This window comes from Gobio gobio, assembly GCF_949357685.1.
Source record: "Gobio gobio genome assembly, chromosome: 3".
Taxonomy (NCBI): domain Eukaryota; kingdom Metazoa; phylum Chordata; class Actinopteri; order Cypriniformes; family Gobionidae; genus Gobio; species Gobio gobio.
Window position 1 is genome coordinate 70,143,736 of NC_137099.1, and position 12,958 is coordinate 70,156,693.

The following is a 12,958-nucleotide window of genomic DNA, read 5'->3' on the forward strand; positions in this document are numbered from 1 at the left end:
ACATCTTTAACATGTTTACTTTGAGAGAGAATCCCACGGTATTCAACAACAAAGGTGGATGGTTCAATGTGCTCAAGTGCAAACACACCTCTCCCTAAAAAGGCCAAATAATAATACTAATAAAACAACATGAATGAACCCCAGTGCAGATATTTGTTACACAGCTCACCAACTTATCCTTTTAAACGGTTCAATCCTGTAAAACTGTGTGATGTAATATGAGGTGAAAATAAATCAAGCATCAGTTTTCACTGATATACAAGTTGAATTTGGTTTAACTATTCACTACATCATTTTAAGTGTTTATTTTGAAATAAAAACATTAAATTGTTTAAAGTTATCTCTTCAACCTTTATGAAAATATGAAAATGCTTGAATGTGAAAGATCACGTTCAGACTGCCAGCAATACGGTGTAGCTCTCATTGTGTTATATGTGAATGCCCACTTCCTCTCTGATTAGATTTGCCTGCAGTCTGAACAGAGTCAAAGCGCCCTGAGCACAACTGACCTTTAAATGTGTTGATCTGCCGTCCCTCAATGAAGGCTTTGTCTTTGCCTGACAATATGTGTTCTCTTGCATCCTGCTCAGGGTTTATTCTCTTCTTTCTTCCCATGTGGACTGAAAACATTCCAGACAACATTTTGTTTTTTATAAATGCTTTATATACAGTACATTATTGTCAGACTGTAGTTAAGTCTATATATACACAACATAAATACAACAATAAATACAACATTTTACACATAAATAGTTGATAAGTGAGATGTTTGAAGTTTGTTACTATTGATAAGAAACAGTCTAAGATTTTAAATTCAGTCCATTTTAATCCCATTTTAGCTCTTTAATGTGGCACCTCAGATCAAATGAAGCTAAACTCTAAAAATTAACTATAGAGAGAAAGATTTAGAAAATGTTCCATGTGCAATACCTGATACATTCAAATAATCAATATAAAATAGAATCGAAAGCATGCAAATTAAAATCTAATGAAATCATAAAATATGTTAATATCCAGCCCTAATATATATATATATATATATATATATATATATATATATATATATATATATATATATATATATATATATATACACACACATACATACATACACACACACACACACACACACACAATATATATACATATATATATACATACACACACACACACACAATATATATATATATATATATATATATATATATATATATATATATATATATATATATATATATATATATATATATATATATATATATATATATATATATATATATATATATATATATATATTATTTCTGTATCATACTGTATTAAACTGTAAGTCTTTACCAGTCATGACAACACAGATTCGATTTATTTTATTTGTGCCACATTAAAATGTAAATTAATCTCAAGCATCCATGGCGTCGTATATGTACGATTATGTTTCATCAACTAATACTTATATGTCTATGAACAACAAGAGAAATAAACTTTAATAGCATGTGCAAGTTGTTTAGAGACGCCATTTTAGCTGCTAATGGGCGAATATTAGCCCGATAAGCTGCCATGTTTAAAGGTAATGTAACTAGTTAGAAATCGTCTGACTCATGACACTAAACGCCATAAAGGTAGAATATATAAATTAACACACTTACCTCCAATATGATAAAGTTAAAATCTCCCGTAACTCCTCAACTTGCTCGAATTCTGCTAATTAATCTTAATTATGATCACACCGTCACACCACACACGTCTTCAGGGCATAGGCGTGCTGACTTTGACGGATGTCAAATGCAGCCAATCACTGACGCGTGCTGACTTTGACGGATGTCAAATGCAGCCAATCACTGACGGGGATTCCAGCGTTCCACCAATGAATCGCGCGCTTGGGCTGGTCTGGGTGTATGAAATGTGTATGATCCTGCAGTAGCACCGATTTGCACATAGGGGGAGATTATACACTCTGAGCACAAACTGGCACACACTGAAAAACGGGTACAACGGATTTATAAGGACATATTGAGAAAAAGCGGGAGGTGGTTAGGCGCGACCTAATAAGCCTTTCTACACTGCTCGACTTATGAGGACATTAGTGCTGTCCTCGCAGTTACGGCATGTCCTCATAGAGTCGGTATGTATCCATGGTTTTTGTCCTCATAATCCGGTCGCACCAACGCACACACACACACACACACACACACACACACACACACACACACACACACACACACACACACACACACACACACACACACACACACACACACACACACACACACACACACACACACACACACACACACACACACCTATCTATTGGCAGACAGCAGTCCTTGATGTCCCCCATGCACATTTAAGGGCACCTAAGTTACACATAATCAACTCTTTTGTTGGAAGTCAAGTCAAGTGTACTTTATTTATATAGCGCTTTTAACAATGCAGATTGTTTCAAAGCAACTTCGCAGTGTTAAAAAGGAAAATAATGCAACAGAATTTTATTTTATTTTATTAATTTTATAAAACGTGATGTCATTTAGCTCATTTCAATTATCATACAGTGACAATGTGGGCTTTAGATCAGTAAATAGATCAGTAATTTAGTTTATATGGTTCATTTAATTTAATAATTAGATTTATTTGGATATTTAGTAGAAAAATGTATTGTCCCCAACTGAGCCAGCATGCCCTAAAGCATGGTAATGAGACAGTGGGAACCGGGTTGCATACACAATCCAAGATGTTCTCTTTCTAAGGATGGAACTTTGCTTTTTGCTGTTGACACTATGTGGAACAAAATACCCACTACGCCATGCTGAGGAAATGCTGCCTACTAGGTTGTGAAATGCGCCAAAGTGAGCATAACATATCGTGACAAAAAGCATATCAACCTAAACACATCCTATGTGTATTTACAGAGGCACTTTACCCTAATACCAGTGTCCCATTTTATCAGAACATATTCTGACCATAGAGAGCAGCCTACCACAGCATGTACAATTCTCCATCTTCAGTAGTTAGTGAGAAGGGCAAGCCCACAAACTTCAGAATGCCACGACCCAAAGGAAAGCAATGTCTCTCCTGAATAGATCTATAAAGCGAGGGAGACATACTAGACTAGGCAGAATAAGAATGGGATGCAAGTTATTTTCCTATTTATCCAACTCTGACTATTTTTATTTTCAGCATGAAATCTTTTTTTCCTGTTTAGATTGCAGTTCTGTCGTCTCACTGGTCAGTGTTGTGAGAGTTTGTCATCAGCTCTTCAATCCTCAAACTGTGTCCTGAGCGAGCTGGATCTGAGTGACAATGACCTACTGGATTCAGGAGTGAAGCTGCTCTTGGATGGACTGAAGAGTCCAAATAGTCAGCTAAAGATACTGAGGTATTATAAACATATGAGAGAATGTGGTAACACTTTACAATAAGGTTCATTAGTTAACTACATTAGTTAACATTAACTAATAATGAACTGCACTTATAAAACATTTATTTATCTTTGTTAATGTTAATTTCAACATTTAATAATGCATTATTAATTATTAAAATGGGACACTGGCATTTGTGTTTGTAGAGGATCCGACTGTTTATGTGTGAGTGTGTGTGTGTGTTCTGCTCTTTTTTCAGTCTTTCTGACTGTAAACTCACTGCTGAGTGTTGTGAGAGTGTGTCATCAACTCTTCAATCCTCAAACTGTGTCCTGAGAGAGCTGGACCTGAGTAACAATGAACTGCTGGATTCAGGAGTGAAACTGATCTCACGTGGACTGAAGAATCCAAAGGTTCAGCTACACATCCTGCGGTACAAAAAACATATGAGAGATTATTTACAGTCTGACGGTCAGAATGTAGATGTGTGTATGTAGATGATCTGACTGTGTGTCTGTAGGTTGTCTGGCTGTATGGTCACAGAGGAAGGCTGTGGTTATGTGTCTTCAGCTCTGAGTTCAAACCCCTCACACCTGAGAGAGCTGGATCTGAGCAACAATGACCTGCAGGATTCAGGAGTGAAGATTATTACTGAAGGACTGAAGAGTCCAAACTGTCAGCTGCAGATACTGAGGTATCTATAAACTAGATAACTATTCACTAAATTTGCTCTGGTTCTTATCTCTCTTTGTGTGTGTGTGTGTGTGTGTGTGTGTGTGTGTGTGTGTGTGTGTGTGTGTGTGTGTGTGTGTGTGTGTGTGTGTGTGTGTGTGTGTGTGTGTGTGTGTGTGTGTGTGTGTGTGTGTGTGTGTGTGTTTTTTTTGTGTGTGTGTGTGTGTGTGTGTGTGTGTGTGTGTGTGTGTGTGTGTGTGTGTGTGTGTGCGTGTGCGTGTTTTTGTAGATGACCTGACTGTGTGTTTATAGTTTGTCAGGCTGTATGGTGACAGAAGAAGGCTGTGGTTATGTGTCTTCAGCTCTGAGTTCAAACCCCTCACACCTGAGAGAGCTGGATCTGAGCTACAATAACCCAGGACAATCAGGAGTCAAGCTGCTCTCTGACAAACTGGGTGATCCAGACTGCTCACTGCAGATACTCAAGTACGAGACCCTGTTTGCGCCTGGTATCACAATTAGTCTTGTCTGCTAAATGTTCAGGGTTCCAAACTGTTTTGTGATCCATTCATTGAAAACATACAGTAGTTCACATTTTCACCACATTTTAACACGTATCTGTTTCAATGTGTCCTGGACAGGAGTGAAGGAACATCTGTAAATCACCTGTCAATAAAAAATGTTGGGGGGATTTCAAATAAGATTTTTAAAATATATTAAAAATAATAATATGTTTAAATTATCTAAATCCAATTAGAAGTCTGCTGAGGCCATCTAATGGGCCCCAGGCCCCTGGTTATACTGATAACCGGTCCCTGCAGTGTATATTCTAGGTATCAATCACATGTTTTTTTAAGTGGTTCATTTAAGCCCTTGAGCTATACACTAAAGAAAGTCATTTTAGACTTACAGTAGTATTTTTTTGTTATGCTGCTTATGTTCTGTCAGTTTTCTGTCCTCAAATTGATTAATGCGCCAAAGTGAGCATTATACGAGAAGAATGTGATATGTTTGTGTGTTAATAGTGTGGATCATGAAGGAAAGGTCAGGTGTTCAGGAATATCTTCATTAAAAGGTAGGTACACACACACACACACACACACACACACACACACACACACACACACACACACACACACACAGAGTTGATGTGTTTTATAAAATGTTTCTCTTCTTATATTCAGATGGATCTGAACTCTTACTGGGAAACATTGATGAATATGTTGCATTCTTTGTAAGATCAAAACAAAGAAGCCAGCCATATGGTCTAGCAGCCATATCCTGATCATCCAGACAAATTTGAAGTGTCTTTAGACTCATTGTGGAGAGAGTCTGACCGGACGCTGTTACTTGGAAACTTAACAGAACAAGTTTGCTGTTATAGTAGTGGCATATAAAGGAATCATCTTGGAAAAAAAAGCTCCAAAACCCTATTTTTGGATTAAATGAAATATCCTGGAGTCTGAACTGCTCTGAAGAGAGTTTCAGTGTCACAATAATAACAAAACTGATTTGCCTGCTTTTCTCGGCCGGTCTAAGAAACACATTTTTTCATTCCACTGTGCTACTCTTCCATAGTTTTTCTATGTAAACATGCTAGATTGGCGTGTTTGACCGTTGCGCTCATGCAATTTTTTTTGTTGCAGCGGCTCATGCATGGCATTATAAAAATGCAGCGCTCTTACTAAAAAAAGTTGAATTTGTCTAATTTTTCCCCCCATGTCACTGCCTTTGTAGAGCTGCTTTGCATAGCTGGGGATCCTCTCAAGGTATAGTTCACCCTAAAATGAAAATTCGGTAACAATTTCTATGAAGAAAAGTGCTTATGCTTATAAATATAAATGGGGCTATAATTCATTGTAAGTAAGTATTACTATTCTATAAACAGATGTATTAAGACCCATATTGCATTATAAGAACAGTTATAGTTACATTCATATTATTTTTATAATTACTTATAAGCCATGCATTTGCTTTTTCAATGTGCATGCTCATAATCCATTATACATTGATTTATAAATGATCAAATATAAAATTGTTCCAGAGACACTTGTTTGCTGCACCAATTAGTTATTAATTATGTCTGCCTTTAATGGCTAATGTTTGCATTAGAGGTGATGAATGGTAATTTTGATTTGTTAAAATCTATATCTCCTCAGCCATATGCATGGAATTGCTTATAGCAGTTTGGAATTATACTTAAAAAAAATATTGTTACAGTGTTTTGCTAGTGTGTAACAACTGTTCCCTTTCGTTCAGTCACTACGACGTACATTAGTGACTAACGAATGGGGGTTTCGCCTAGAAGCCAATCACCTTCGAGGTATTTAACAGCGCCCAATGGCGTGCCAATGCCATGGGCATGCGGAATTTGCATGCGTAACTCCGCCCCACCTCGTGGGTATATAAGGAAGTACGCTGGCAACATCGCATTATGTTTCTGCTTTGGAGCCAAGAGTATCTCTTCACTCCTTCAAGCCTGCTAACTGAGTCTTTGTCAGCCTTCGAGACGAACAGCTTTCCAGAGGCGTTGGTGTCTACGGCGCGTTCCAGTGATCGCATACTGTCTGCCTGCTGATCTGCACAGTGGTCCGTCTGACAGCTGGTGTGTTGTCCCAGGGCGCTTCGGCGTTTTCTGCGAAGCTTAATATAAGAGCTTATAAAAGAGCTTACAGGTGGCACGTCCTTTTCAGGATGTCTCGCCCGTGTACTTCTGGGTGTGGCCGGTCGTTGAGTCCTTCCGATGGGCACAATCTCTGCTTGGTATGCTTGGGCGTTCAGCATGCTCAAGCAGCGTTTGTGGATGAGTCATGTTCCCACTGCGGGAACATGACCATCGCGGTGCTGCGATCAAGACTCAAGGATCTTCGTAATGAAGTGAGAGTCCCCTCTACCACACCCCGATCTACCGTTCCCCCCGTGGGCGGTACTTCGGCTGGTGGTCAGGGTGATCTGAGGGTGACGACGCTCCGACGCTCATGCCTCGGGGCACACCCCCCTCTAGCGCTCCGCAACCCGTGAGCGTTCAGGCGGAGACCGCGGGGCCTGCTCCGGCACCCTCGCGCATCTCGTTTGGCGCTCCGGAGGACGATGCGATGTCGGTCACCGCATCACAAGGTGGGCTCGAGTCCTCTGAGGATGATGACTCGGCTGTGCTGCCACCTTCGGGCGCGCCAGCATTGCCCGAGTCGGACCCAGAGCTGAGTCTAGGGATAGACCTCCGCCCTGTCCAGAACGCTCGCGGCTTGATGATTGGTTTTTGGGGACCCGCGCTGACTCGTGTCAGTCCCCGCCCCCAATACCTTTCTTTCCCAAGCTGCATGAGAAGATTGCGCGGTCCTGGAAGTCCCCGTTGTCTTCCCGTGACCGGTCTGCAACCTCCTCCGCCTTCTCCACCCTTGATGGGGCCGCGGCCAAGGGGTACACTGGGGTCCCCCCAGTTGAGCGTTCTGTTGCGATGCAACTGTGTCCGCAGAGCGCTTCAATATGGCGTGGTGATCCTAAGCACCCCTCCTAAGCCTGTCGATTCACATCAACCTTGGTGGCGAAACCGCACAGAGCTGCGGGGCAGGCTGCCACCTCTTTGCATGCCATGGCGATCCTCCAGGTCTACTAGGCCAGGATCCTCAGGGACATGCACGAGGGTGGAGTTGATCCGGGGCTCTTAGATGAGCTGCGTGCCGCCACCGACCTCGCTCTCCGGGCGACGAAGGTGACCGCAAGCTCCCTGGGTCAAGTGACGTCCACAAATGTGGTTCAGGAGCGACACCTGTGGCTAAACCTGGCTGATATGTGGGACAGCGAGCGAACACGTTTCCTCAGTGCCCCCATATGCCAGGCTGGCCTCTACGGCGGCGCGGTTGAAAACTTCGCCCAACAGTTTTCAACCGCCCAGAAGCAGACTGAGGCTATCAAACACATACTGCCCCGGCGGCCAGCTGCTGCTTCCACCCAGCCGCCGGCACAGTCGCCTCAGCCTGCTCGCCGCAGAGGACGCCCTCCTAAGGCTCCCGCCCCTCCCGCCCGGTCCAAGCAGCAGCCATCACCCGGGCCGGGTCGCGGAGGAAGCCGTAGGAAGGGGTCCCAGTCCCCTCAGGTCGCCCAGCGCCCCGCTAAATGCCAGGCCAAGCGGCGTTCCTGAGACGGACAGCTCAGGGATGGGAAATTCTTTCCAGGAGATGGTAGCAGGACCACTACTTCCCCCGGTGGAGGGCCGGGGGAGAATCCCTTGTTCAGCTGTTGGCCCCCGGGTCAGCAGCACCCTAATTTGGTCAAAGAAAGAATTAACACTCCCATCCCTGAGCCCCCAGAGATCGGTGATGACGGTGCGTGCCACCCCTGGGTCCCGCCACTCGCATCCCTCTCTGTCGCCAGCCCCCTGGCAGAGCAGACCCCAGTGGAACGTGCGTCCTTCCCTGGTCTCCTCTGTCAGGACGCAGCTGTTAACCGCACCCCCACACCGGGACGCCCAACAGCCTCCCTTGTCCGGGTCGGTAACGCTGCATCGCTGCCCCACACCGGGTAGGTCTGTAGTCCGAATGACCCCGCTGGTGCAGTTCCTGGGAGCCTGGCTTCAGATTCCAGGGCTGTCCCGCTGGGTCGCGAAGACAATCATGATTCAGTTTGCGCAGGCTCCTCCCTGCTTCCGGGGAGTCCGCTTTACTATTGTCGGGGCCAATGCCCCTGTCATGCGAGCGGAGGTTGCCACCCTACTGGCGAAGGGTGCGATCGAGCCTGTCCCTCCAGTCGAGATGGAGTCCGGGTTCTACAGCCCTTACTTCATTGTACCCAAAAAAGGCCGGTGGGTTAAGACCAATCCTGGACCTGCCATGTGCAATGCAAGCAGCCGCGGGCTCCTGGACAGGACCCCAGCGCCTTCTGCATGTCAATTGCCTCAAGTTGCTGGCAGTACGGTTCGCCCTGCACCGCTTCCGAGCGTTGCTGAGGGGTCAACACGTACTTGTCCGGACAGACAACACGGCCACTGTAGCATACATCAACCACCAGGGCGGTCTACGCTCCTGCCGTATGTCTCAACTCGCCCGCCATCTCGTTTTATGGAGTCAGAAGCACCTGAGGTCCCTTCGTGCTGTCCATTTACATTTACATTTACATTTAGTCATTTAGCAGACGCTTTTATCCAAAGCGACTTACAAATGAGAGCAATAGAAGCAACTACAACAGTCAGAGGCTACAGTATGCAAGTGCTGTAACAAGTCTCAGTTAATCTAACACAGAACACACAGGATTTTTTTTTTTTTTTTTTTTTTTTTTTTTTATAAATAAATTAGACAGACAGAAAAATGAATAGAATGTTAAGTGCTATTCTTGATTGGTCAGGTGCTGCTGGAAGAGATGCGTCTTTAGATGTTTTTTGAAAATGGCTACAGACTCGGCTGCTCGAATTGAGATAGGCAGGTCATTCCACCAGGTGGGGGCAGTCCAGGAAAAGGTCCGTGACAGTGATTTCATGCCTCTCTGGTATGGCACCACAAGGCGTCGTTCACTGGTAGAACGCAAACTCCTGGAGGGTGTGTATGTCTGAACAAGCGAGTTAAGGTAAATTGGTGCAGAGCCAGTGGTTGCTTTGAAGGCGAGTACCAGTGCCTTGAATTTGATGCGAGCGGCTATTGGTAGCCAGTGGAGTCTGATGAAGAGAGGCGTGACGTGCGCTCTCTTCGGCTCGTTAAAGATCACCCTCGCCGCTGCATTCTGGATCAGTTGCAAGGGTTTGATAGTGCATGCCGGAAGGCCTGCTAGAAGAGCATTACAGTAGTCCAGTCTGGAGAGAACAAGAGCTTGGACCAAGAGTTGTGTGGTCTGCTCTGATAGGAAGGCTCTAATCTTCCTAATGTTGTATAATGCAAATCTGCAGGACCGGGTTGTTGCAGTAATGTGGTCAGTGAATTTTAGCTGATCATCGATCACAACTCCAAGATTCCTGGCTGTCCTGGACGGAGTTATGGTTGATGATCCTAGCTGAATGGAGAGATTGTGATGAAGTGCTGGGTTGGCTGAGACCACAAGCAGTTCAGTCTTTGCAAGGTTGAGTTGCAGGTGATGTTCCTTCATCCAGGCAGAAATGTCTGTTAGGCAGGCCGCGATACGAACACCAACCGATGGATCATCTGGTTGAAATGAGAAGTAGAGTTGAGTGTCGTCTGCATAGCAGTGATAGGAAAAGCCATGTTTCTGAATGACCGATCCCAGTGATGACATGTAGATGGAGAAGAGAAGTGGTCCAAGCACTGAGCCCTGTGGAACTCCAGTGGCTAGATGATGTGACTTAGACACTTCACCTCTCCATGACACCCTGAAGGACCTACCTGAGAGGTAAGACTTGAACCACTGGAGAGCAGTTCCTGAGATGCCCATCTTCATGAGAGTTGACAGGAGGATCTGGTGGTTAACTGTGTCAAAAGCAGCAGACAAATCCAGTAAGATAAGTACTGTGGATCTGGAAGCCGATCTTGCCTGCCTCAGTGCCTCCGTAACCGAGAGCAGGGCAGTCTCAGTTGAGTGGCCGCTTTTGAAGCCTGATTGGTTGATATCCAGGAGGTTGTTCTGTTCAAGAAACGTAGAGAGCTGGTTAAAAACAACTCGCTCGAGTGTCTTTGCAATGAAAGGCAGAAGGGATACCGGTCTGTAGTTTTCTAAAAGTGCTGGGTTCATAGAGTGTTTCTTAAGCAGTGGGGTTACCCGAGCCTGCTTAAATGCTGTGGGGAAAGTCCCGGTGTGAAGAGAGGTGTTGACAATGTGAGTGAGTGCAGGAGTAACAGAAGAAGAAATGGCCTGAAGGAGGTGAGTGGGGATAGGGTCAAGCGGACAGGTAGTGGGGTGGTTGGAAAGGATGAGTTTGGAGACTTCAGCTTCAGGGAGCAGAGAAAAGGAGGGGAGTGTATGTGTTATGGTTGTTGAGATGTGCGTGTCGGTTTGTGGTGCGGAGAATTGGCTGCTGATGGAGGAGGTTTTTTGTGTGAAAAATGATGCAAAGTCATCAGCTGTAAGAGTTGATGAAGGAGGGGGGGGAGGAGGACAGAGGAGCGAAGAGAACGTTCTGAAGAGTGCACGAGAGTCAGAGCAGTTGTGTATTTTGTTGTGATAGTATGTAGTTTTAGCAGTGGAGACGTTACTAGAGAAAGAAGCGAGAATAGACTGTCCACATCCCGGGAGAACTGAAACGTGCAGCCGACAAGCTCTCACGGATTCCGCCACTTCCTGGAGAATGGCGACTCCATCCCCAGATGGTCCAGCTGATTTGGGAACAGTTCGGCGACGCGCAGGTAGATCTGTTTGCCTCCCACGACTCTTCCCACTGCAGCCTGTACTATTCCCTGACCGAGGGCACGCTCGGCACGGATGCACTGGCGCACAGCTGGCCGCGGGGCCTACGCAAATATGCGTTCCCCCCAGTGAGCCTTCTCGCACGAGTACTGTGTAAGATCAGGGAGGACAAGAAGCAGGTCATTTTGGTCGCCCCGTATTGGCACGGCCAGACCTGGTTCTCTGAACTGCTACTCCTTGCGACAGCCCCTCCCTGGCCTATCCCTCTGAGACCGGACCTCCTCTCTCAGAGACGGGGCACTCTATGGCACCCGCGTCCAGCGCTCTGGAAGCTCCGCGTGTGGCTTCTGGACGGGACGCGGCAGGTTTGAGTGGCCTGCCACCTGCGGTGGTCGCCACCATCACTTCCGCTAGGGCAGAGTCTACACGACACCTCTATGCGTTGAAGTGGAACCTCTTCGTCACCTGGTGCTCTTCCCGCCAAGAAGACCCCTGGAAATGCCCGATCGAGTCCGTGCTTTTGTTTCTCCAAGAGGGGTTGGAGCGAAGGCTGTCTCCCTCCACCCTGAAAGTGTATGTGGCTGCAATATCTGCCCATCACGACCTCTTGGGGGACAAGAATGTAAGTCAGCACGACCTGATCATCAGGTTCCTGAGGGGGGCGAGGAAACTGAATCCTCCTCACTCTCCTCTCGTACCCTCTTGGGACCTCTCAGTAGTCTTACGTGCTCTGCAGAGGCCTCCCTTTGAGCCTTTGCGGTCGGTCGATATTAAGTTCCTGTCAATGAAGACGGCTCTGCTGACCGCATTGGCCTCCGTTAAGAGGGTCGGGGACCTGCAGGCATTTTCGGTTGACGAAGCGTGCCTAGAATTCGGGCCGGCTAACTCTCACGTGATCCTGAGACCCCGGCCTGGATATGTGCCCAAGGTTCCTACCACTCCCTTCAGAGATCAGGTAGTGAACCTGCAAGTGCTGCCTTTGGAGGAGGCAGACCCAGCCTTGGCATTGCTCCGCGCTTACGTAGACATGACGCTGTGTTTCAGGACCTCAGACCAGCTCTTTGTCTGTTATGGTGGAGAGCGGAAGGGAAGAGCTCTCTCAAAGCAGAGGTTGTCTCACTGGATAGTGGACACTATTGTTTTGGCTTAACAGCAGCAAGGTCGACCATGTCCCCTTGGTGTGAGGGCACACTCCACTCGGAATGTGGCCTCCTCTTGGGCTCTAGCGCATGGCGCCTCGCTAACAGACATCTGCAGAGCTGCAGGCTGGGCGACACCTAACTCATTCGCCAGATTCTACAATCTCCGAGTGGAGCCAGTGTCCGACTATGTACTCGCCCCCCAGAGGGGCCGGTAATGGGCCAGGCTCAGGTGTCTTCGCTTGCTCGCCATTCCTCTCCACGGACGGGATATGTGCGATATCTTCCTCAGGTGAGCTCCACGAGAGCCCTGAGTTCCTCCAGCACTGTCGACGCCGACATCAGTTCAGTCTGCCCTTTCGAGCCCAGACCCTCATGTCCGGCCAGGTGCCCCGTGTGCATGGTTCCCCTCTGGCGACCCCCACAGGAGTATTTCCACCATAAGCCTCCTCAGTGAGCAGGTGTCTTTCCCTTGGCAAGCCCCTGGTTAAAAATCCACCTTCGGCTGGT

General features: G+C 46.3%; 1 protein-coding gene across 1 annotated transcript in view; it reads left to right on the forward strand.

The window, feature by feature from the left end:
• Positions 1–5,310, forward strand: part of LOC307124272 (uncharacterized protein) — a gene marked incomplete at its 3' end in the record, with an annotated part of 42,074 nt that extends 36,764 nt beyond the window's left edge. Inside the window, 6 exon segments of the mRNA XM_079813318.1 lie at positions 3,197–3,370; positions 3,613–3,786; positions 3,874–4,047; positions 4,338–4,511; positions 5,051–5,136; positions 5,210–5,310. Of these exon segments, the coding sequence (XP_079669444.1) occupies positions 3,197–3,370; positions 3,613–3,786; positions 3,874–4,047; positions 4,338–4,511; positions 5,051–5,136; positions 5,210–5,310 (883 nt within the window).
• Positions 5,311–12,958: the final 7,648 nt, after the last annotated feature.